General features: G+C 33.4%; 1 protein-coding gene and 1 long non-coding RNA gene across 3 annotated transcripts in view; both read right to left on the bottom strand.

Annotated features, from left to right (window-relative positions):
- Positions 1–299: 299 nt before the first annotated feature.
- LOC136090095 (uncharacterized) lies at positions 300–1,674 on the bottom strand. Its single transcript, XR_010643158.1, has 2 exons — positions 1,038–1,674; positions 300–961 (listed from the first exon to the last, which is right to left on the bottom strand). It is a non-coding gene; the product is annotated as an uncharacterized LOC136090095 (long non-coding RNA).
- A 3,181-nt stretch (positions 1,675–4,855) lies between these two features.
- The window catches only part of LOC100198955 (uncharacterized), a 48,950-nt gene continuing 32,256 nt past the window's right edge, over positions 4,856–21,549 (bottom strand). The window contains exons 15-19 of one of the 2 annotated variants that reach the window (XM_065816633.1): positions 15,946–16,105; positions 6,968–15,665; positions 5,600–6,694; positions 5,315–5,512; positions 4,856–5,055 (exon numbers count right to left, since the gene is read on the bottom strand). In XM_065816633.1, coding sequence (XP_065672705.1) covers positions 4,886–5,055; positions 5,315–5,512; positions 5,600–6,694; positions 6,968–15,665; positions 15,946–16,105 — 10,321 coding nt within the window. In that variant the 3' untranslated portion in view covers positions 4,856–4,885. Of the gene's footprint in view, positions 5,056–5,314; positions 5,513–5,599; positions 15,666–15,945; positions 16,106–21,549 lie in introns of both variants that reach the window. The other variant, XM_065816632.1, reaches the window with a different exon arrangement.

Below are 21,549 nucleotides of genomic sequence, written 5' to 3'. Positions count from 1 at the left end.
TAGAAATTGCAATATGTAATTAAGAAACACAACATGTAATTAAGAAATTTTAAAATGTAATTGAGAAACCCAACATAAAATAAGAAATCGCAATATGTAATTTGAAAAACAAAAGTTGTAATTAAGAAATCGTAATACACTGTGACCATTTTCTATAGGCGCATGTGGATTATGTCTTAAAAGCGTACTTAACTTCTTTTTTATAGTGTATTTCAATAAATTATAAATAAAGTATAAAAAAATAATGAAAATTATCAAAAAATAGTATCAAATTTGAAAAGAGGTTAATCATAAATGAATTAAATTCAAAAGATAGCTGACTATTTTCTATAGACGCAGTTCACATTTTTTTTACAAAACTATCAAAAAAAATGTTTTCATTAAATTTTTAGTACTCGATTGGACCTCCTTTGCGCTAAATTACTTGATAAATTTGTTTTGACATACTTCCCACCAAGTTTTCCAGCACTTTTGGCTCCATATCCTCCCAGCATTCTGATACCGCTACTTTTAGCTCTGCCACAGAGCTATATTGCTTCTGGTCAGCATAGATACGTCTTACAATGATTCCCCAGATATTTTCAACAGGATTCAAATCTGGACTGCAAGCAGGCCACCACATTTGCTCGATTTTTTAGCTTCAAACCAAGCTTTAGTCTTGTTACTAGTGTGAATGCTGGCGTTGTCTTGTTAAAAAACAAACTTTTTGCGTTGGTATTTATTTTTAAATAGAATCAAACATAATTTTAGCACATCAATGTATTTAGAACTTTTCATTTTGCAAGATGTAAATGCTAAATTTAACTTTCCTGTTGCACAAAACCCAAGTCAAACCATCAAAGATCCACCACCGAAATTCCTTGTCGAAAAATATTTGGGTTCAAATCCTCAAATCACGCTAGTAGCTACTAAAACCATCAGGCCCATCAAGATTAAACTTTTTTTCATCCGAAAAAATCACCTGGTATTGAAAACAAAAACATTCAGCAATTTAGACATCTTATGTATTTATGAGAATTTAATCTAAAATTTCTTACTTGTTCCCAACCCCGTGCCATATTTTCGTAGGCGAATTCCATCCGTTTCTGTTTGTGAACAGGCTTCAAATTTGGTGCTTTATTCATTTTTGATCGTACAATGTGTGGGCTGTCTTTAAGACCTTTCCTAATCGTCTTCTTGCAAACATTTAAACCCAAATCTGACTTAATTGTTTTCAAACTTTTTGATGAATTTGATGCGAGTCGAACAATTCTGCGTTTTTCACGGCCTAAAACCTTAGATTTCTTTGGTTTCCTCTTGATTGTTGCATAATCTGTTGAATTTTTCAAGAAATTACGAATAATGTGATCTGATCTCTTCAATCTTCTAGCAATTTCTTGATTTGGAACTTTGTCTCGATGATAAGCTAATATTTGACCTATTTCAATAACAGTAAAGACCTTTCCTTTTGGCATTTGGTTAAGTTCAACTTAATTTCGACTCACAAATAAAAAATACTACAGAATATAAGAAATTTGCAACAAAACTCGTAAAAACTTTAGTGCGTCTATAGAAATATGCTCGTCAAAACTCGTAAGAACTTTAGTGCGTCTATAGAAAATTGCCACGTGATTATTAAAAATTTAATTATTTTAATACAATCAAGACAATTAATAATCAGGTGCATAATGGATCATTGTTTTCCTACATATACTTATTCAAAAGTACCGTTAGAACAATTTTATTACCACTGTAACACTGTAAATCTGCTAAATTCTACATGAGTCTATAGAAAATGGTCGCAGTGTATGTAAATGAGAATGCATTATTTGTAATTGCGAATTCAATGTAAGCTTAAAGATCATTATATATGAGCTTATTGGACATTTTAATAAGTTAATAATATCAAATTTATCATTTGTATGCACCAGCATTACAGTAATATAGTAATGGAATTGAAAGATCGCTGCGTTATTTGTTAATACATTATGAATAGAAAGTCTGTCATTAAATTGAATCCCTACAAGCATTTATTTTACCAATTTTGTTTATAACCACTTCTGGAAACAACCAGAACCACCTTGTCCAATTTGTAGACATGAAATACATACAACTGGACAAGTTAAAAGAAAACATTATGTTTTATCTTTATCAAATGATAGAAGAAGAGTAATTGAATATGCTGAGTGAAACGAAGATTGGGTGACTCTGGCGCAAACTTTAGGTGTCAAGACAGCATACTATTGGGTCCGCAGCGGAAATTTAAATTTTATTGGAAGAGGTGGTTTTAAACCAAAAAAACTAACCTTTGATTAAATCGAAGAAACACTAACATGGATTGAAAGTGACTGTCAGTTGACATTGGTGGCCATTAAAATAAGGATATTAAGACAATTTAATATTAGCGTCAGCACAACCACAATTGCCAATTACCTCGAAGGCAGACTATTTTCATTTAAAAAAGTGCACAAGGAGCCAACTACAATGAATAGTAATAAAAACAAACAAAAAAGAGCTGAATATGTTAGGAACATTAACAAACACATCACAAATGGTCATCAGATAGCTTGGTTGGATGAAACAAATTTTAATCTTTTTTGTAGAAAAACACAACAACGTGCAAAACAAGGAAAAAGAGCAATAATGAAAATAATTTTATCAAAAGGGGCAAACATACATTTGATTGCAGCTATATCATCAACAAATGTGGTCATGATGGAAACTCGCAGAGGATCATTTAAAGTAGATTCTTGTAACGAGTGGACGTTGACTTTGTTTAACCAGCATATTGCTATGTTAACCAGTTTAACATAGCTTGGTTGGATGAAACAAATTTTAATCTTTTTTGTAGAAAAACACAACAACGTGCAAAACAGGGGAAAAGAGCAATAATGAAAATACTTTTATCAAAAGGGGCAAACATACATTTGATTGCAGCTATATCATCAACAAATGTGGTCATGATGGAAACTCGCAGAGGATCATTTAAAGTAGATTCTCGTAACGAGTGGACGTTGACTTTGTTTAACCAGCGGGTTACTTCCGGGAATAGTTTAGAGGAGTTGGTCGTCGTAACAGACAATTCTTCATGTCAAGCTCGTTTGGAAAGGGTGTTTGAAAATTCACTGGCTCAGTTGTTACGATTAGGACCCTACAGCCCAATGTTAAACCCAGTGGAAGCTATCTGGTCCAAAATAAAAGTAAACGTTAAAAATGTTATTTGCATTCCATCTGTGTTTGGTGCTGGGATTATGGAACAACGAATGCAGTATTTAGAAAGAATTGTTACTGGGTCAAAAAATACAATTATGGGAGGTGATTGTATACGTGCTGTACAACATACGACCACGCATTACGCAACGATTTTAAATATGAAAGACGTCCAAGTTGGTGCTTAACTGAATATTACAATGATTTTTAATGACGTTGTTTAAATTTAAATTTTTATGTAAATAAATTATTTGTGTTTTATTTATTATTCATCTGAAATCTCAATTAAATTTTTTACAAACAAATATAAAGGAAAGCTTTAATTGACACCCAATAGAGTTTTTTCCAGTTACCGCCTAAACCTCAAATCCTTTTTATATTTTATTGATATTATATTATTACTTCCAGCCTTGAATTACAAAGTATATTAGGACTACAAAATTCAAAATACAAAGAACTTTGTATTCTTTATACTTTTCTCAACTACAACTTTTATCTTCTCAACTACATCTTACGATTTCTTATTTACAACTTTCATGCTCTAAATTACATCTTACGTTTCTCAATTACAACTTTCATCTTTTAAATAACATCTTACGTTTCTTAATTACATCTTTATGTTCTAAATTACATCTTACGTTTCTTATTTACAAATTTCATCTTCTCAATTACATCTTAAGTTTCTAAATTACAACTTTCAAATTCTCAATTACATCTTGAAAAGGTGTAGAATACAAAGTAAAACAATTTTAAAGGTCTATAGATATTATACGCATATCATATAGAAAGATATTATATACTATAGCAAACGAAAGACAGATTTTTTTAAAAAACTATAAAATTTCTAAAAACATGAATACACCGTTAGAAATTTGTTGCGCATGTGTCATTATAGGGTTTATGGTTTTAAATGCGCTTAGTAGTGGATAAATGCGCTTAGTAGTGTACGCATTAAAGAGACAACTTTCTTATTTATAAAAAAAACTTTTGACATGTAATCCTTTAATTTTCTTTAAAATTAACAGGGCAAGAGTCCTAATAACAGGCATTATCTTTTTCCGGATATTTCCTGTATTCTGGATTTTTCTCAACGTTTAGTTTTTACGGATAGCCAAAACGTTTTCCATACATATACAAGTTTAGGAATATATTTTTGTAATATCACTCATACTAAAATTAAAAAAAATTGATACAACTTAGCTAAAAGCAAAATTAGGAGGAAAATAAGGGAAAATATATTCCGGATATTTTACCCAAACAATTTTTCAGATTTTTAAAAAATAACCTGGATGATCTATGGAATAAGCAGCTGATGGCCTGAAAAAAAATTGATAGAAACTTATTTAAAGAAAAAAAAAATAAGGTCCGTCCCCCTTTTTTTTTTTCTTTTTTTTTTATATAAAAGTTTACAGAGGTTGTTAAGTATTGAAAGTTAATTGTTAACGTAACCCTATCAGATTTAAATGTTAAATGCAAAAAATTAAAATAATAAAAAAATAAAAGAAAAATATTAAAGTGGTTTTATAAATGCAATTCTTTAAAAAAAAAAAAAATACTACATAACTAAATTATAAATAAGTTTAAAAAAATACATTTTTTAATAATTATATATATATATATATATATATATATATATATATATATATATATATATATATATATATATATACATTAAAAGCAATAAATATAAAAAGTATCAAAACAAACATAGTTTTTTCGATATCGCATTTGATCGAATGCATTTATTATCTCTTAAATTGTCGGACCACCCCAATTTATAGCCTGAAGCACGCGAGTAACACAAATATCTTCTTGATTTTGAAAGATCGATCGGAAGTTGAAGACACCGCTTATCTGGATGCTTACCTAATAAAATAAAATATTTTGAGAATACAAAAAACATACAAAGCATCATTGCACACTAAAATATTGCAATGTATCACAACTTCAACTCAATATGTTGATATTGAATAACATTAATACAATAAAATTTCATACTTCAACAAAACGAAAAACACAAATGTATTTTATCATCAAGACACCATCATCATCATAAATGTTAAAATGCAGTTAACATAAATGTTAAGAGTACAGAAAAAAATTATGTAACTTAAATATACCTTACCTTTATCTGAAATAATGAATCCAGGATTTCTAATTGTTCTTTTATGGCATAAAAAAGTTGGTTTATGGTGACCTTCAAGTTGAATTAGCATATTAAGAAATATACATTGGCAATTGCATTTATTAGTAGAACTTTGATTTGTACAGCATGGGTGAATTGCATGGGAAAGGGAGTAGTCTGTTGGCCAACATGGAAAATCTAAAGTTAAGTTTCGTAAATATAATAAAAACGAATAAAAATAAGATTGGTTAGTAACATAAAATTATTAAAAAAAAAAAGTCATACTATTCCCACAGTTTTTACTTCCAGTTGACGAAATTAAAATATCAAAGCTTGGAACACCACTAAGATGTGTACTATTAGTAAATGGAGTTGAAGTTGCTTTTAAAAGTGCAGGAGTCGTTACAGTAACAGAATGATCCAAATCTACCAACAAAGGTTTGATAGTAGGATCATTTAAATCTAGAGTTTTAGTAGGAATGGGAATATCAGGAGTCGTTGTAGAAAAAAGATTATCCACATAAGGACTTGTTGTAGGCACTAAAGGGTGGTATGAAGGCTTCAAATCATCTAAATTATCAGAAGAAATGACGATCGAGTTGCTGTCTGGAGCACTGATGGTTGTTGTCATAAATGGCAATCTTGATGGATGAATTTGTTTTAAAGGTAAATTTGAAAAAGGTAAAGATATTGGCTCAATGGAGGAGGTTAATTGAATAGTAGGTTTTTCAGTAGTAAGTAAGAAGGGATATTCTGGACGGCCAAGCGGTTTTTCTGTTTCGATGTCAGGCTTTAAATAATCTGGATTATCTGGGTGATCAGGATGTCCCATATGGTCCTGAGGTTTTTCTGTTTCTTTGTCAGACTTTGAATGATCTGGATGATCAGGAAGTCCTAGATGATCAAATGGTTTTTCTGTTTCTTTTTCAGGCTTTGAATGATCTGGCTGATCAGAAAGTCCTAGATGATCAAATGGTTTTTTAGTTTCTGTGTCAGGCTTTGAATGATCTGGATGATCTGGGTATTCAGGATGTCCCATATGGTCATGAGGTTTTTCTGTTTCTTTGTAAGGCTTGGAATGATCTGGCTGATCAGGATTTCCTAAATGGTCATGAGGTTTTTCTGTTTCTTTGTCAGGCTTTGAATGATCTGGCTGTTCAGGAAGTCCAAGATGATCAATTGGTTTTTCTATTTCTTTGTCAGGCTTTGAATGATCTGGTTGATCAGGATAGCCCATATGGTCCTGAGGTTTTTCTGTTTCTTTGTCAGGCTTTGAATGATCTGGATGATCAGGAAGGCCAAGATGATCAAATGGTTTTTCTGTTTCTTTGTCAGGCTTTGAATGATCTGGGTGATCAGGATGTCCCATATGGTCATGAGGTTTTTCTGTTTCTTTGTCAGGCTTTGAATAATCTGGCTGATCAGTAATTCCTAGATGATCAAATGGTTTTTCTGTTTCTTTGTCTGGCTTAAAGTGATCTAGATGATCTGGGTGATCAGGATGTCCCATATGGTCCTGAGGTTTTTCTGTTTCTTTGTCAGGCTTTGAATGATCTGGCTGATCTGGAAGTCCTAGATGATCAAATGGTTTTTCTGTTTCTTTGTCAGGGTTTAAATAATCTGGGTGATCAGGATGTCCCTTATGGTCATGAGGTTTTTCTGTTTCTTTGTAAGGATTTGAATGATCTGGCTGATCAGGAAGTCCTAGATGATCAAATGGTTTGTCTGTTTCTTTGTCAGGCTTTGAATGATCTGGCTGATCAGAATGTCCTAGATGATCAAATGGTTTTTTAGTTTCTGTTTCAGGCTTTGAATGATCTGGATAATCTGGGTGTTCAGGATGTCCCATATGGTCATAAGGTTTTTCTGTTTCTTTGTAAGGCTTGGAATGATCTGACTGATCAGGAAGTCCAAGATGATCAAATGGTTTTTCTGTTTCTGTGTTAGGCTTTGAATGATCTGGTTGATCAGCATTTCCCAAATGGTCATGAGGTTTTTCTGTTTCTTTGTCAGGCTTTGAATGATCTGGGTGATCAGGATGTCCCATATGGTCCTGAGGTTTTTCTGTTTCTTTGTCAGGCTTTGAATGATCTGGATAATCAGGAAGGCCTAGATGATCAAATGGTTTTTCTATTTCTTTGTCTGGCTTAAAGTGGTCTGGATGATCTGGGTGATAAGGATGTCCAATATGGTCCTGAGGTTTTTCTGTTTCTCTGTCAGGCTTTGAATGATCTGGCTGATCAGGAAGGCCTAGATGATCAAATGGTTTTTCTGTTTCTTTGTCAGGCTTTGAATGATCTGGGTGATCAGGATGTCCCATATGGTCATGAGGTTTTTCTGTTTCTTTGTAAGGCTTGGAATGATCTGACTGATCAGGAAGTCCAAGATGATCAAATGGTTTTTCTGTTTCTGTGTTGGGCTTTGAATGATCTGGTTGATCAGCATTTCCCAAATGGTCATGAGGTTTTTCTGTTTCTTTGTCAGGCTTTGAATGATCTGGCTGATCAGGAAGTCCTAGATGATCAAATGGTTTTTCTATTTCTTTGTCTGGCTTAAAGTGGTCTGGATGATCTGGGTGATAAGGATGTCCAATATGGTCCTGAGGTTTTTCTGTTTCTCTGTCAGGCTTTGAATGATCTGGCTGATCAGGAAGGCCTAGATGATCAAATGGTTTTTCTGTTTCTTTGTCAGGCTTTGAATGATCTGGGTGATCAGGATGTCCCATATGGTCCTGAGGTTTTTCTGTTTCTTTGTCAGGCTTTGAATGATCTGGCTGATCAGGAAGGCCTAGATGATCAAATGGTTTTTCTGTTTCTTTGTTAGGCTTTGAATGATCTGGGTGATCAGGATGTTCCATATGGTCATGAGGTTTTTCTGTTTCTTTGTAAGGATTTGAATGATCTGGCTGATCAGGAAGTCCTAGATGATCAAATGGTTTGTCTGTTTCTTTGTCAGGCTTTGAATGATCTGGCTGATCAGAAAGTCCTAGATGATCAAATGGATTTTTAGTTTCTGTTTCAGGCTTTGAATGATCTGGATAATCTGGGTGTTCAGGATGTCCCATATGGTCATGAGGTTTTTCTGTTTCTTTGTAAGGCTTGGAATGATCTGACTGATCAGGAAGTCCAAGATGATCAAATGGTTTTTCTGTTTCTGTGTTGGGCTTTGAATGATCTGGTTGATCAGCATTTCCCAAATGGTCATGAGGTTTTTCTGTTTCTTTGTCAGGCTTTGAATGATCTGGCTGATCAGGAAGTCCTAGATGATCAAATGGTTTTTCTGTTTCTTTGTCAGGCTTTGAATGATCTGGGTGATCAGGATGTCCCATATGGTCCTGAGGTTTTTCTGTTTCTTTGTCAGGCTTTGAATGATCTGGCTGATCAGGAAGGCCTAGATGATGAAATGGTTTTTCTGTTTCTTTGTTAGGCTTTGAATGATCTGGGTGATCAGGATGTTCCATATGGTCATGAGGTTTTTCTGTTTCTTTGTAAGGATTTGAATGATCTGGCTGATCAGGAAGTCCTAGATGATCAAATATTTTGTCTGTTTCTTTGTCAGGCTTTGAATGATCTGGCTGATCAGAAAGTCCTAGATGATCAAATGGATTTTTAGTTTCTGTTTCAGGCTTTGAATGATCTGGATAATCTGGGTGTTCAGGATGTCCCATATGGTCATAAGGTTTTTCTGTTTCTTTGTAAGGCTTGGAATGATCTGACTGATCAGGAAGTCCAAGATGATCAAATGGTTTTTCTGTTTCTGTGTTGGGCTTTGAATGATCTGGTTGATCAGCATTTCCCAAATGGTCATGAGGTTTTTCTGTTTCTTTGTCAGGCTTTGAATGATCTGGCTGATCAGGAAGTCCTAGATGATCAAATGGTTTTTCTGTTTCTTTGTCAGGCTTTGAATGATCTGGGTGATCAGGATGTCCCATATGGTCCTGAGGTTTTTCTGTTTCTTTGTCAGGCTTTGAATGATCTGGCTGATCAGGAAGGCCTAGATGATCAAATGGTTTTTCTGTTTCTTTGTTAGGCTTTGAATGATCTGGGTGATCAGGATGTTCCATATGGTCATGAGGTTTTTCTGTTTCTTTGTAAGGATTTGAATGATCTGGCTGATCAGGAAGTCCTAGATGATCAAATGGTTTGTCTGTTTCTTTGTCAGGCTTTGAATGATCTGGCTGATCAGAAAGTCCTAGATGATCAAATGGATTTTTAGTTTCTGTTTCAGGCTTTGAATGATCTGGATAATCTGGGTGTTCAGGATGTCCCATATGGTCATGAGGTTTTTCTGTTTCTTTGTAAGGCTTGGAATGATCTGACTGATCAGGAAGTCCAAGATGATCAAATGGTTTTTCTGTTTCTGTGTTGGGCTTTGAATGATCTGGTTGATCAGCATTTCCCAAATGGTCATGAGGTTTTTCTGTTTCTTTGTCAGGCTTTGAATGATCTGGCTGATCAGGAAGTCCTAGATGATCAAATGGTTTTTCTGTTTCTTTGTCAGGCTTTGAATGATCTGGGTGATCAGGATGTCCCATATGGTCCTGAGGTTTTTCTGTTTCTTTGTCAGGCTTTGAATGATCTGGCTGATCAGGAAGGCCTAGATGATCAAATGGTTTTTCTGTTTCTTTGTTAGGCTTTGAATGATCTGGGTGATCAGGATGTTCCATATGGTCATGAGGTTTTTCTGTTTCTTTGTAAGGATTTGAATGATCTGGCTGATCAGGAAGTCCTAGATGATCAAATGGTTTGTCTGTTTCTTTGTCAGGCTTTGAATGATCTGGCTGATCAGAAAGTCCTAGATGATCAAATGGTTTTTCAGTTTCTGTTTCAGGCTTTGAATGATCTGGATAATCTGGGTGTTCAGGATGTCCTATATGGTCATGAGGTTTTTCTGTTTCTTTGTAAGGCTTGGAATGATCTGACTGATCAGGAAGTCCAAGATGATCAAATGGTTTTTCTGTTTCTGTGTTGGGCTTTGAATGATCTGGTTGATCAGCATTTCCCAAATGGTCATGAGGTTTTTCTGTTTCTTTGTCAGGCTTTGAATGATCTGGCTGATCAGGAAGTCCTAGATGATCAAATGGTTTTTCTGTTTCTTTGTCAGGCTTTGAATGATCTGGGTGATCAGGATGTCCCATATGGTCCTGAGGTTTTTCTGTTTCTTTGTCAGGCTTTGAATGATCTGGCTGATCAGGAAGGCCTAGATGATCAAATGGTTTTTCTGTTTCTTTGTTAGGCTTTGAATGATCTGGGTGATCAGGATGTTCCATATGGTCATGAGGTTTTTCTGTTTCTTTGTAAGGATTTGAATGATCTGGCTGATCAGGAAGTCCTAGATGATCAAATGGTTTGTCTGTTTCTTTGTCAGGCTTTGAATGATCTGGCTGATCAGAAAGTCCTAGATGATCAAATGGATTTTTAGTTTCTGTTTCAGGCTTTGAATGATCTGGATAATCTGGGTGTTCAGGATGTCCCATATGGTCATGAGGTTTTTCTGTTTCTTTGTAAGGCTTGGAATGATCTGACTGATCAGGAAGTCCAAGATGATCAAATGGTTTTTCTGTTTCTGTGTTGGGCTTTGAATGATCTGGTTGATCAGCATTTCCCAAATGGTCATGAGGTTTTTCTGTTTCTTTGTCAGGCTTTGAATGATCTGGCTGATCAGGAAGTCCTAGATGATCAAATGGTTTTTCTGTTTCTTTGTCAGGCTTTGAATGATCTGGGTGATCAGGATGTCCCATATGGTCCTGAGGTTTTTCTGTTTCTTTGTCAGGCTTTGAATGATCTGGCTGATCAGGAAGGCCTAGATGATCAAATGGTTTTTCTGTTTCTTTGTTAGGCTTTGAATGATCTGGGTGATCAGGATGTTCCATATGGTCATGAGGTTTTTCTGTTTCTTTGTAAGGATTTGAATGATCTGGCTGATCAGGAAGTCCTAGATGATCAAATGGTTTGTCTGTTTCTTTGTCAGGCTTTGAATGATCTGGCTGATCAGAAAGTCCTAGATGATCAAATGGTTTTTCAGTTTCTGTTTCAGGCTTTGAATGATCTGGATAATCTGGGTGTTCAGGATGTCCTATATGGTCATGAGGTTTTTCTGTTTCTTTGTAAGGCTTGGAATGATCTGACTGATCAGGAAGTCCAAGATGATCAAATGGTTTTTCTGTTTCTGTGTTAGGCTTTGAATGATCTGGTTGATCAGCATTTCCCAAATGGTCATGAGGTTTTTCTGTTTCTTTGTCAGGCTTTGAATGATCTAGGTGATCAGGAAGTCCTAGATGATCAAATGGTTTTTCTGTTTCTTTGTCAGGCTTTGAATGATCTGGGTGATCAGGATGTCCCATATGGTCCTGAGGTTTTTCTGTTTCTTTGTCAGGCTTTGAATGATCTGGATGATCAGGAAGGCCTAGATGATCAAATGGTTTTTCTATTTCTTTGTCTGGCTTAAAGTGGTCTGGATGATCTGGGTGATCAGGATGTCCCATATGGTCCTGAGGTTTTTCTGTTTCTCTGTCAGGCTTTGAATGATCTGGCTGATCAGGAAGGCCTAGATGATCAAATGGTTTTTCTGTTTCTTTGTCAGGCTTTGAATGATCTGGGTGATCAGGATGTCCCATATGGTCATGAGGTTTTTCTGTTTCTTTGTAAGGATTTGAATGATCTGGCTGATCAGGAAGTCCTAGATGATCAAATGGTTTTTCTATTTCTTTGTCTGGCTTTGAATAGTCAGGATGATCTGGTTGATCAGGATGTCCCATATGGTCATGAGGTTTTTCTGTTTCTTTGTCAGGCTTTGAATAATCTGGCTGATCAGTAATTCCTAGATGATCAAATGGTTTTTCTGTTTCTTTGTCTGGCTTAAAGTGATCTAGATGATCTGAGTGATCAGGATGTCCCATATGGTCCTGAGGTTTTTCTGTTTCTTTGTCAGGCTTTGAATGATCTGGCTGATCAGGAAGTCCTAGATGATCAAATGCTTTTTCTGTTTCTTTGTCAGGGTTTAAATGATCTGGATGATCAGGATGTCCTTTATGGTCATGAGGTTTTTCTGTTTCTTTGTCAGGCTTTGAATGATCTGGCTGATCAGGAAGGCCTAGATGATCAAATGGTTTTTCTGTTTCTTTGTCAGGCTTTGAATGATCTGGGTGATCAGGATGTCCCATATGGTCATGAGGTTTTTCTGTTTCTTTGTAAGGATTTGAATGATCTGGCTGATCAGGAAGTCCTAGATGATCAAATGGTTTGTCTGTTTCTTTGTCAGGCTTTGAATGATCTGGCTGATCAGAAAGTCCTAGATGATCAAATGGTTTTTTAGTTTCTGTTTCAGGCTTTGAATGATCTGGATGATCTGGGTGTTCAGGATGTCCCATATGGTCATGAGGTTTTTCTGTTTCTTTGTAAGGCTTGGAATGATCTGGCTGATCAGGAAGTCCTAGATGATCAAATGGTTTTTCTGTTTCTTTGTCAGGCTTTGAATGATCTGGGTGATCAGGATGTCCCATATGGTCCTGAGGCTTTTCTGTTTCTTTGTCAGGCTTTGAATGATCTGGCTGATCAGGAAGGCCTAGATGATCAAATGGTTTTTCTGTTTCTTTGTCAGGCTTTGAATGATCTGGCTGATCAGGATGTCCCATATGGTCATGAGGTTTTTCTGTTTCTTTGTAAGGATTTGAATGATCTGGCTGATCAGGAAGTCCTAGATGATCAAATGGTTTTTCTATTTCTTTGTCAGGCTTTGAATGATCTGGATGATCAGGAAGGCCTAGATGATCAAATGGTTTTTCTATTTCTTTGTCTGGCTTTGAATGATCTGGATGATCTGGTTGATCAGGATGTCCCATATGGTCATGAGGTTGTTCTGTTTCTTTGTCAGGCTTTGAATGATCTGGGTGATCAGGATGTCCTAGATGATCAAATGGTTTTTCTGTTTCTGTGTTAGGCTTTGAATGATCTGGATGATCAGGATGTCCCATATGGTCATGAGGTTTTTCTGTTTCTTTGTAAGGATTTGAATGATCTGGCTGATCAGGAAGTCCTAGATGATCAAATGGTTTTTCTATTTCTTTGTCTGGCTTTGAATGATCTGGATGATCTGGTTGATCAGGATGTCCCATATGGTCATGAGGTTGTTCTGTTTCTTTGTCAGGCTTTGAATGATCTGGGTGATCTGGATGTCCTAGATGATCAAATGGTTTTTCTGTTTCTGTGTTAGGCTTTGAATGATCTGGATGATCAGGATGTCCCATATGGTCATGAGGTTTTTCTGTTTCTTTGTAAGGATTTGAATGATCTGGCTGATCAGGAAGTCCTAGATGATCAAATGGTTTTTCTATTTCTTTGTCTGGCTTTGAATGATCTGGATGATCTGGTTGATCAGGATGTCCCATATGGTCATGAGGTTGTTCTGTTTCTTTGTCAGGCTTTGAATGATCTGGGTGATCTGGATGTCCTAGATGATCAAATGGTTTTTCTGTTTCTGTGTTAGGCTTTGAATGATCTGGATGATCTGGTTGATCAGGATGTACCATATGGTCATGAGGATTTTCTGTTTCTTTTTCAGACTTTGAATGATCTGGCTGATCAGTAATTCCTAGATGATTAAATGGTTTTTCTGTTTCTTTGTTTGGCTTAAAGTGGTCTGGATGATCTGGGTGATCAGGATGTCCCATATGGTCATGAGGTTTTTCTGTTTCTTTGTCTGGCTCTGAATGATCTGGCCGATTAGGAAGACCTAGATGATCAAATGGTTTCTCTGTTTCTTTGTCCGTCTTTGAATGATCTGTATGACCTGGTTGATTAGGATGTTCCATATGGTCATGAGGTTTTTCTGTTTCTTTGTCAGGCTTTGAATGATCTGGCTGATCAGGAAGTCCTAGATGATCAAATGGTTTTTCTGTTTCTTTGTCAGGGTTTGAATGATTCGGGTGATCAGGATGTCCCATATGGTCATGAGGTTTTTCTGTTTCTTTGCCAGGCTTTAAATGATCTGGCTGATTAGGAAGTCCTAGATGATCAAATGGTTTTTCTGTTTCTTTTTTAGGTTTTGAATGATCTGGATGATCAGGGTGATCAGGATGTCCCATATGGTCTTGAGGTTTATCTGTTTCTTTGTAAGGCTTTGAATGATCTGGCTGATCAGGAAGTCCTAGATTATCAAATGGTTTTTCTGTTTCTTTGTCAGGCTTTGAATGATCTGGATTATCAGGGTGATCAGGATGTCCCATATGGTCATGAGGTTTTTCTGTTTCTTTGTTAGGCTTCGAATGATCTGGCTGATCAGGAAGTCCTAGATGATCAAATGGTTTTTCTGTGATTTTGTTTGGCTTTAAGTGGTCTGGATGATCTGGATGTCCCATATGGTCATGAGGATTTTCTGTTTCTTTGCCAGGCTTTGAATGATTTGGCTGATCAGAAAGATTTAGATGATCTTCATCGTCAGGCTTTGAATGATCTGGATGATCTGGGTGATCAAGGTGTCCCATATGGCCATGAGGTTTTTCATTTTCTTTGTCAGGCTTTGAATGATCTTCTTGTTTAGGATGTTCCGGATGTCCTGTGTGGTCCTCTTGTTTTTCTGTTTCTTTGTAAGGATTAAAATGATTTTGGTGATCTGGATGTTCGGGATGAGAACCTGGTTTTTCTGTTTCTTTGTCAGGCATTGAATGATCTTGATGCTTAGGATGTTTTGAATGTTCAGTATGGTCATTTGATTTTTCTGTTTCTATGTCTTGATTTAAATGATCAGGGTTATTAGGATGTTCAGGATGAGTATCTGGTTTTTCTGTGTCTTTGTTAGGATTTGAATGATTGATATGATTAGGATGTTGGGGATGTTCTGGATGGTCAACTAATTTATTGTTTTCTAAATCAGCTTTTAAATTTTCAGGAAAACTAAGTTGTCCCGGATGAATGTATGGTTTTGTAGTTTCTTTTTCAGGCTTTAAATGATCTGAGTGATTAGGATGTTCAAGATGTCCTGGGCGATCACCTGATTTTTCTGTTTCTTTGCCAGGCTTTGAATGATCTTGGTGATTAGAATGTTCTGGATAATCACTAGGTTTTTCTCTTTCTTTGTCTGGTTTCGAATGATCCAGATGATTAGGATGTTCATGTTCTCCTGGAAGATGTTCAGGATGTCCTGAATGATCACCTGGCTTGTTTGTTTCTTTGTTAGGCTGATCTGATTGATTGGGATATTCATGATGTTCTTGGTGGTCACCTGATTTATTTTTTACTTCTTCAGGCTTTAATTGATCTTGGTGTTCAGGATGGTCGGGATGTTTTGAATTGTTTTCTGGGTTGTTGGTTTGTTCAGAATACTTAGGTTTTTCCACATTGTAATCTATCATAGGCTAAAAATAAATATAAACTTATTTTGTTTATAACACAATATAATAAAAACTATTTTTATAAAGATTCTTTTGAAAAGCTATATCTGAACTCTTCTTATTTTTAAATTTTCATATTTCATTTTGAAATAAATAAGATTTAAATTGAAGATAATTTTATTAATTTTAAATTTAATTAAGCAAAATAAAAGGTAACAAATAAAGAAATAATTTTTTTTTTTTAAGTGAAAATATGACACTTAGAATTTGTAAGAAAAAATTTAAGAATACTTAGCATAATTACCGGATACACTTTGTGAATACGTTTAATATCACTTTCACTGAACCCATTACGTTGTCCTAAAATAGTTCCTTTGATATTCGGATGTAAACTTGTAAGAGTGGGCAACCCATTTTTAGAGTAAGCCAAAGCTCTATAATGCATGATGCTGAAGTAATCATACCTAAGAAAATTGAAAATTACAAATACCTGCTTTTATGCGAAGAACATTTACCGAAAACACAGATAACTTATTATACATTAATAAAAATGAGCTTTCTTCACTCACATGATTTTTTAAACTAAAATATTTAAAACATTTTTTTCATTGGATGAAAATTTAATTAAATCTTATAATTACTATCCAATGTAACTTTTTTAATTATGAAAAATTTAAACAGTCATAATTACATATAATGCACTCTCACTTGATAACTACAGGCCTTGTTATGAGATTTTGTTGTGTAATGGAAAAGTGTAAGGTAAATCAATGCGACTTTACTCATTATACATATTTACATCGTTAAAATTTAAACTACATCACTTGTGTATTTTTAAATACCGCATTATAGTTGAATTTAATTTGAAACGTTAAAAAGTCTTTATCTTTATAAAATATTTATGAAACATCTTTAAATTAAACAATATTGTTATAAAAAAAATTATAAAAACTTAAATGTTGTTTAAAAAGAAAAAAATTCCTTATTTAAAAAAACTTTCTAAAACATTCATTATAGAACACACACAACGTTATAATCTTATGCTTTTTTTTTTTAATGAGGGGGCAATTGTTTTTGGGTGAATTTTTTAACGGTCAAAAAAAAAAAACTATAAACAATTTTTCTTTAAACATTTGACTTTAACTAGTTAATCATTTCTAATTAATGTTCATTCAATGATTAATCTAAAAAATTAATAATGGAAAAACTTAAGTTAAAAAACAATTTAAAAACTAAAAAAAATCATCTTTTCATAAAGAGCATGATGCAATATGTCATCATCACCAGCCTCCCTATTACCAAGCGAGATCCTACAACTTCTAAATAGTTCCTTAAGATTTAGGAGACGCTGATTATTAATAAACAAAGACATATTGAGATCCCTGTTGGTAACAACAAGACAATCGGAAAGTGCACAAATTATGATAATAAAGGGAGGTGCATTTATTATCATAATTTATGCATTTTTGTCAATATATGCTTTACATTAAAGAGTAAAAACAACAATATGAGTTAAGAATTATGCTGAATTTCTTTTTTTTTACAATTCTTTATTCAAAAAACATCTAAAAAATCAGTTTAATTCAAGGTAGTTTTTTACATTTTTTATTACTTAAATATTAGAAGCTTGTGTTAACCAAGTGGCAAGGTATAGCCAAGTCACATTGAGTTGGATTAAGATTGTTGTTTAAGTTCAAAGTTGAGTTTAGGTAGAGAATTGATCAAAGGTGATTATTTTTACAAAATGCACAGCATAAAAAACAATAGGCTAATCTGTTCCTAGAAAAAGCTTGTCAGGGAGGTCATCAACTGTAAAAGTTGATTGCTGGGCTGTTTCTAAGTATAAAAAAAAAGTTTCTCGAAAAAGTGATTTTTAATAGTCATATTACTGCCACAATTCGAGTCTTAGACTTCAATTCATAGTCTTTCCTTTTGCATGTTTAGAACGACACCATTAATATCCCATTGAAAAAAATGTACTTTATTACATGAAAAAAGAAAATAATCTATTGTGCAAGATATTGTTAATCGAGAGCTGTTGAATAAGACTTTATTGTGCATTTAGATCTCCATTTAGGCGCTTTTGAGAAGAAAATTTTAGGTTTTTGCTTTTATTAGGTAGTTGAAAAATTTTGAATTTCTTTGGTGATGACAGTATCTATAAGGAACCATCTGGAAAGTGTTCTCCTTGTAAGAGTTTTGAACTTCGTTTATTTCTGACTCACTCAACCAAGCTTTTGTTTGTGACCTTTTACTATTTATTTTAATTTCAATTTTTTTTTTATAGACTTGTTCATCATCTTCATTCTCATAGTCACTTGCCTCCAATACAGCTAACTTTAGAAAAATAGACAACATCGAACCAGCGAGACAATATCAAACCAGTGAGACTTGAGAATTCTTTAATTCTTTTTTTCATTACTTGAAAGAAATAACATTTTCAATGTGACTGTAACAACCAACAGCAGGCATTCCTGTTTTACAGGTACAATACCAAGAATCCATGCAGGATTTATCATTGGTGTTGGGTAAATACTTAATGTATACCATGTATTTAGTCATTTTACTGTGCCTAGACCAGACATCTACAGTATGTAAACAAAATAATCGTACACTTAAAAAAAAAATCATAATTTTAAAGATTGCATCAAGAAAATGAGTTGTACAGTTCAAAAATAATGTCAAATTGATCGAATTCTATGGAAATTAGTATCGAGTGGGGCCTCTTTTGGCCTTGATGGCCTCATCTAGATAATTTGGCATTGAGTTGATCAAATTTTGGGTCTTTTCTGTTTTTATTTTATCCCATGCCCTCATTATAGCTTCTTTCAAGTTGTTTATGTGTCTAGATGCTCGTTTGCCAATTTTTCTGTCCAAAAAATACTACCAATTAGCTATTGGATTCAAGTCCGGACATTGAGATGGCCATTGCAAAACGCTGATATTATTTGTGTCAAAGCATAACTTCATTTCCTCAATTGTTAAAAAGCAATATCTGATTGGAACCGTTGCTAGTGTGGCTAGTAAATATCATTAATGTGAAGAAAATTTGTTTTGGCAGCTAAATTAGCTTTAAAAATTCAAGAAGACTGTAACATCAATAATTTATAAGATTAATTTAATTAATAATTTATTAAATTAAGTTTAAATTTTTTTTTTACTCTGCTAAAATTTCCAAACTATGATAAAGAAAAGAAAATATTTTAAATAAATTTAATTCAAGTCACTTTAAATTATTGTTTTACATTCAACTATTTTGTTTATTTATTGTTTCAAATCAATAGTTTTTAAATGTAAATTTAATTAAATTAAATTTAATCCCATTATGAAAGTGCTAATATACAAAAGTGCTTAATGCGCACACTTAAAACTGTATAAAAATGCATTGTTGAATAAACCATAATTAAGCCTGTAGGGAAAATTATTTAGGATAATTTTTTTTAGTAAAATATAGCAAAGAGCATGATGCAATATGCATGTAAGTTTTGCCCCCAGAAAATTGCTTCCTAACATCAAAATTTCACTTTTTATGATTATCCGCTTCTGCGTATCTTAGAACCTTTAAATTTTAAAATAAAGATATTTAATAATGTGTAAATAGTTTTTTGATTGGTAAATGTTAAATGGCTAAAAAGTATGCTTGATATTTGTATTGTGCTTTCTGTAATATTCGTTTAGTACTAAAACAGTTTAGTGAATTATTTCTAAATAAAACATTGATAGTTTAAATAAAATCCAAAAGAAAGGATTAGGTTTGATTAAGAAAAATGATAAAATCTGTAAAAAGTGCCAAAACGCTCAACCAAACGATGTCATTATATTGGATTGCTGATTCCATGATTGTATTGAAAAGCTTAAGAAATTATATACTTGATCCAAAAATTTCAGCTTGTCTTAGAAAAAACCAGAAACAGTTAACAACTTTGAAAGCGAATCAATTACGCTTCGTTACAAATATTCGATGGGTTATCAAAGTTATAATAGCTTCCTTAACCAATCATTTTGAGTTTTGGATAAGGTTCGCAACATAAGACCTTATTCATATGCTAGATGATTACTGGATTGCTGCTGCGTTGATTAATAAATATTTTGGAAGATTGCTCTCCGATAATGGCAACAAAATAGAAATCATTAGAATTTTGAAAGTGAGCCAGTAAAAGTGCCTATACTAAATTGGAATCCCAAGATATTAATGATTTTTTGGTACTTGATCAAAAGTACAATACAAACCTATATAACTATAGGCTCCTATGAGCTTAGGCAAAGCTTGAGTTATATATTGGAGCATCTTAATAAAGGAAAATTTAAGTTAAGATTTAATGGAACAATTGATTCAACCCAACATTCTAAAATAATACACATACAGTATGCAAAAAAAATAATCGTACACTTAAAAAAAAGTCATAATTTTAAAGATTGCATCAAAAAAATGAGTTGTCCGTTAAAATATTTAAAAGTTTTTTTAAGATATCTTATCAAGTATTGTTTTAAGAATTTATTTGTGTATTGGTGAATTAATTGTTTTTCAAACCTTTTGAATTTTACACAATTGAACTAATGATGCATAAAATTGACTGCAAAAAAAAATAATAGTACAGTTCAAAAAAAATGTCAAATTGATCAAATTCCATGGAAATTAGTATCGAGTAGGGCCTCCTTTTGCCTTGATGACCTCATCTAGATGATTTGGCATTGAGTTGATCAAGTTTTGGGTCTCTTTTGTTGTTATGTTATCCCATGCCCTCATTATAGCTTCTTTCAAGTTGTTTTTGCATCTAAATGCTCGGTCGTCAATTTTTCTATCCAAAATATACCAAAAATTTTATATCATTCCAAAACATTGATGTTATTTATGTCAAAGTATACCTTTGTTTTCTTAGCGGTATGACTTGGATTGTTATGCTGCTGGAGTATGAAATCGCTTCCCATTCTCAATTTTGAAGTATATGGTTGCAAGTTAGCTTTGAGAATTTCACAATACATTTTGTCATCAATTTTGTCATCAATAAATGTAAATTTCCCTACTTCTTTTCAACTCATACTACTCCAAACTATCACATTTCCTCCTCCATGCATTACACTACCTCGCAAACAACTCAATTTATAAGCTTCTCTTTTTTTTTGCCACACTTTTTTGACTCCATCTGATGATTTTTAAGTACTTCGATGCAAATTCCAATTGATGTTTCATTTGTTTAGAAGTTAAAAAAGGTTTATTTCAAACCACTCTACCTCTAATCCTTGTTCTCTTTTACAATTTCTGATTGTTTGAGGAGTCAAAATTATAATAAATTTAACTTAAATATAATAAATTAAATTTAAATAAAAAATTTTTAAATATGGAAAGTAGAAAAAAATTTATTTCACAATTGCGGTGAAAATGTTTTTTAAAAATTAATTACTAATGTTTTCCGCTTAAACTATTTTAAAAGACTGTTTAAAAAATCTAATTGAAAAAGTTTTGGCTTAAAATATAAGAGAAATTGCCATTTCGTACATAAACCTCGAATGGAATATCACTTCTTTACAAGGCCTGCATCTATGTACAGTACAGTAGTAGCATGCAAAAGTTTAGAAATGCTAACTTTTTTTTAGTTTTTAGAACTTTTCACAACAACAACAACAATAACTTTTCACAACAACAACAACAATAACTTTTCACAACAACAACAACAATAACTTTTCATAACAACAACAACAATAACTTTTCACAACAACAACAACAATAACTTTTCACAACAACAACAACAATAACTTTTCACAACAACAACAACAATAACTTTTCACAACAACAACAACAATAACTTTTCACAACAACAACAACAATAACTTTTCACAACAACAACAACAATAACTTTTCACAACAACAACAACAATAACTTTTCACAAAAATTCTTAAATAAATTGA

Source organism: Hydra vulgaris, chromosome 13 (genome assembly GCF_038396675.1).
Source record: "Hydra vulgaris chromosome 13, alternate assembly HydraT2T_AEP".
NCBI classification, from domain to species: Eukaryota; Metazoa; Cnidaria; class Hydrozoa; order Anthoathecata; family Hydridae; genus Hydra; species Hydra vulgaris.
This window is presented reverse-complemented; position numbering and strand designations above follow the sequence as displayed.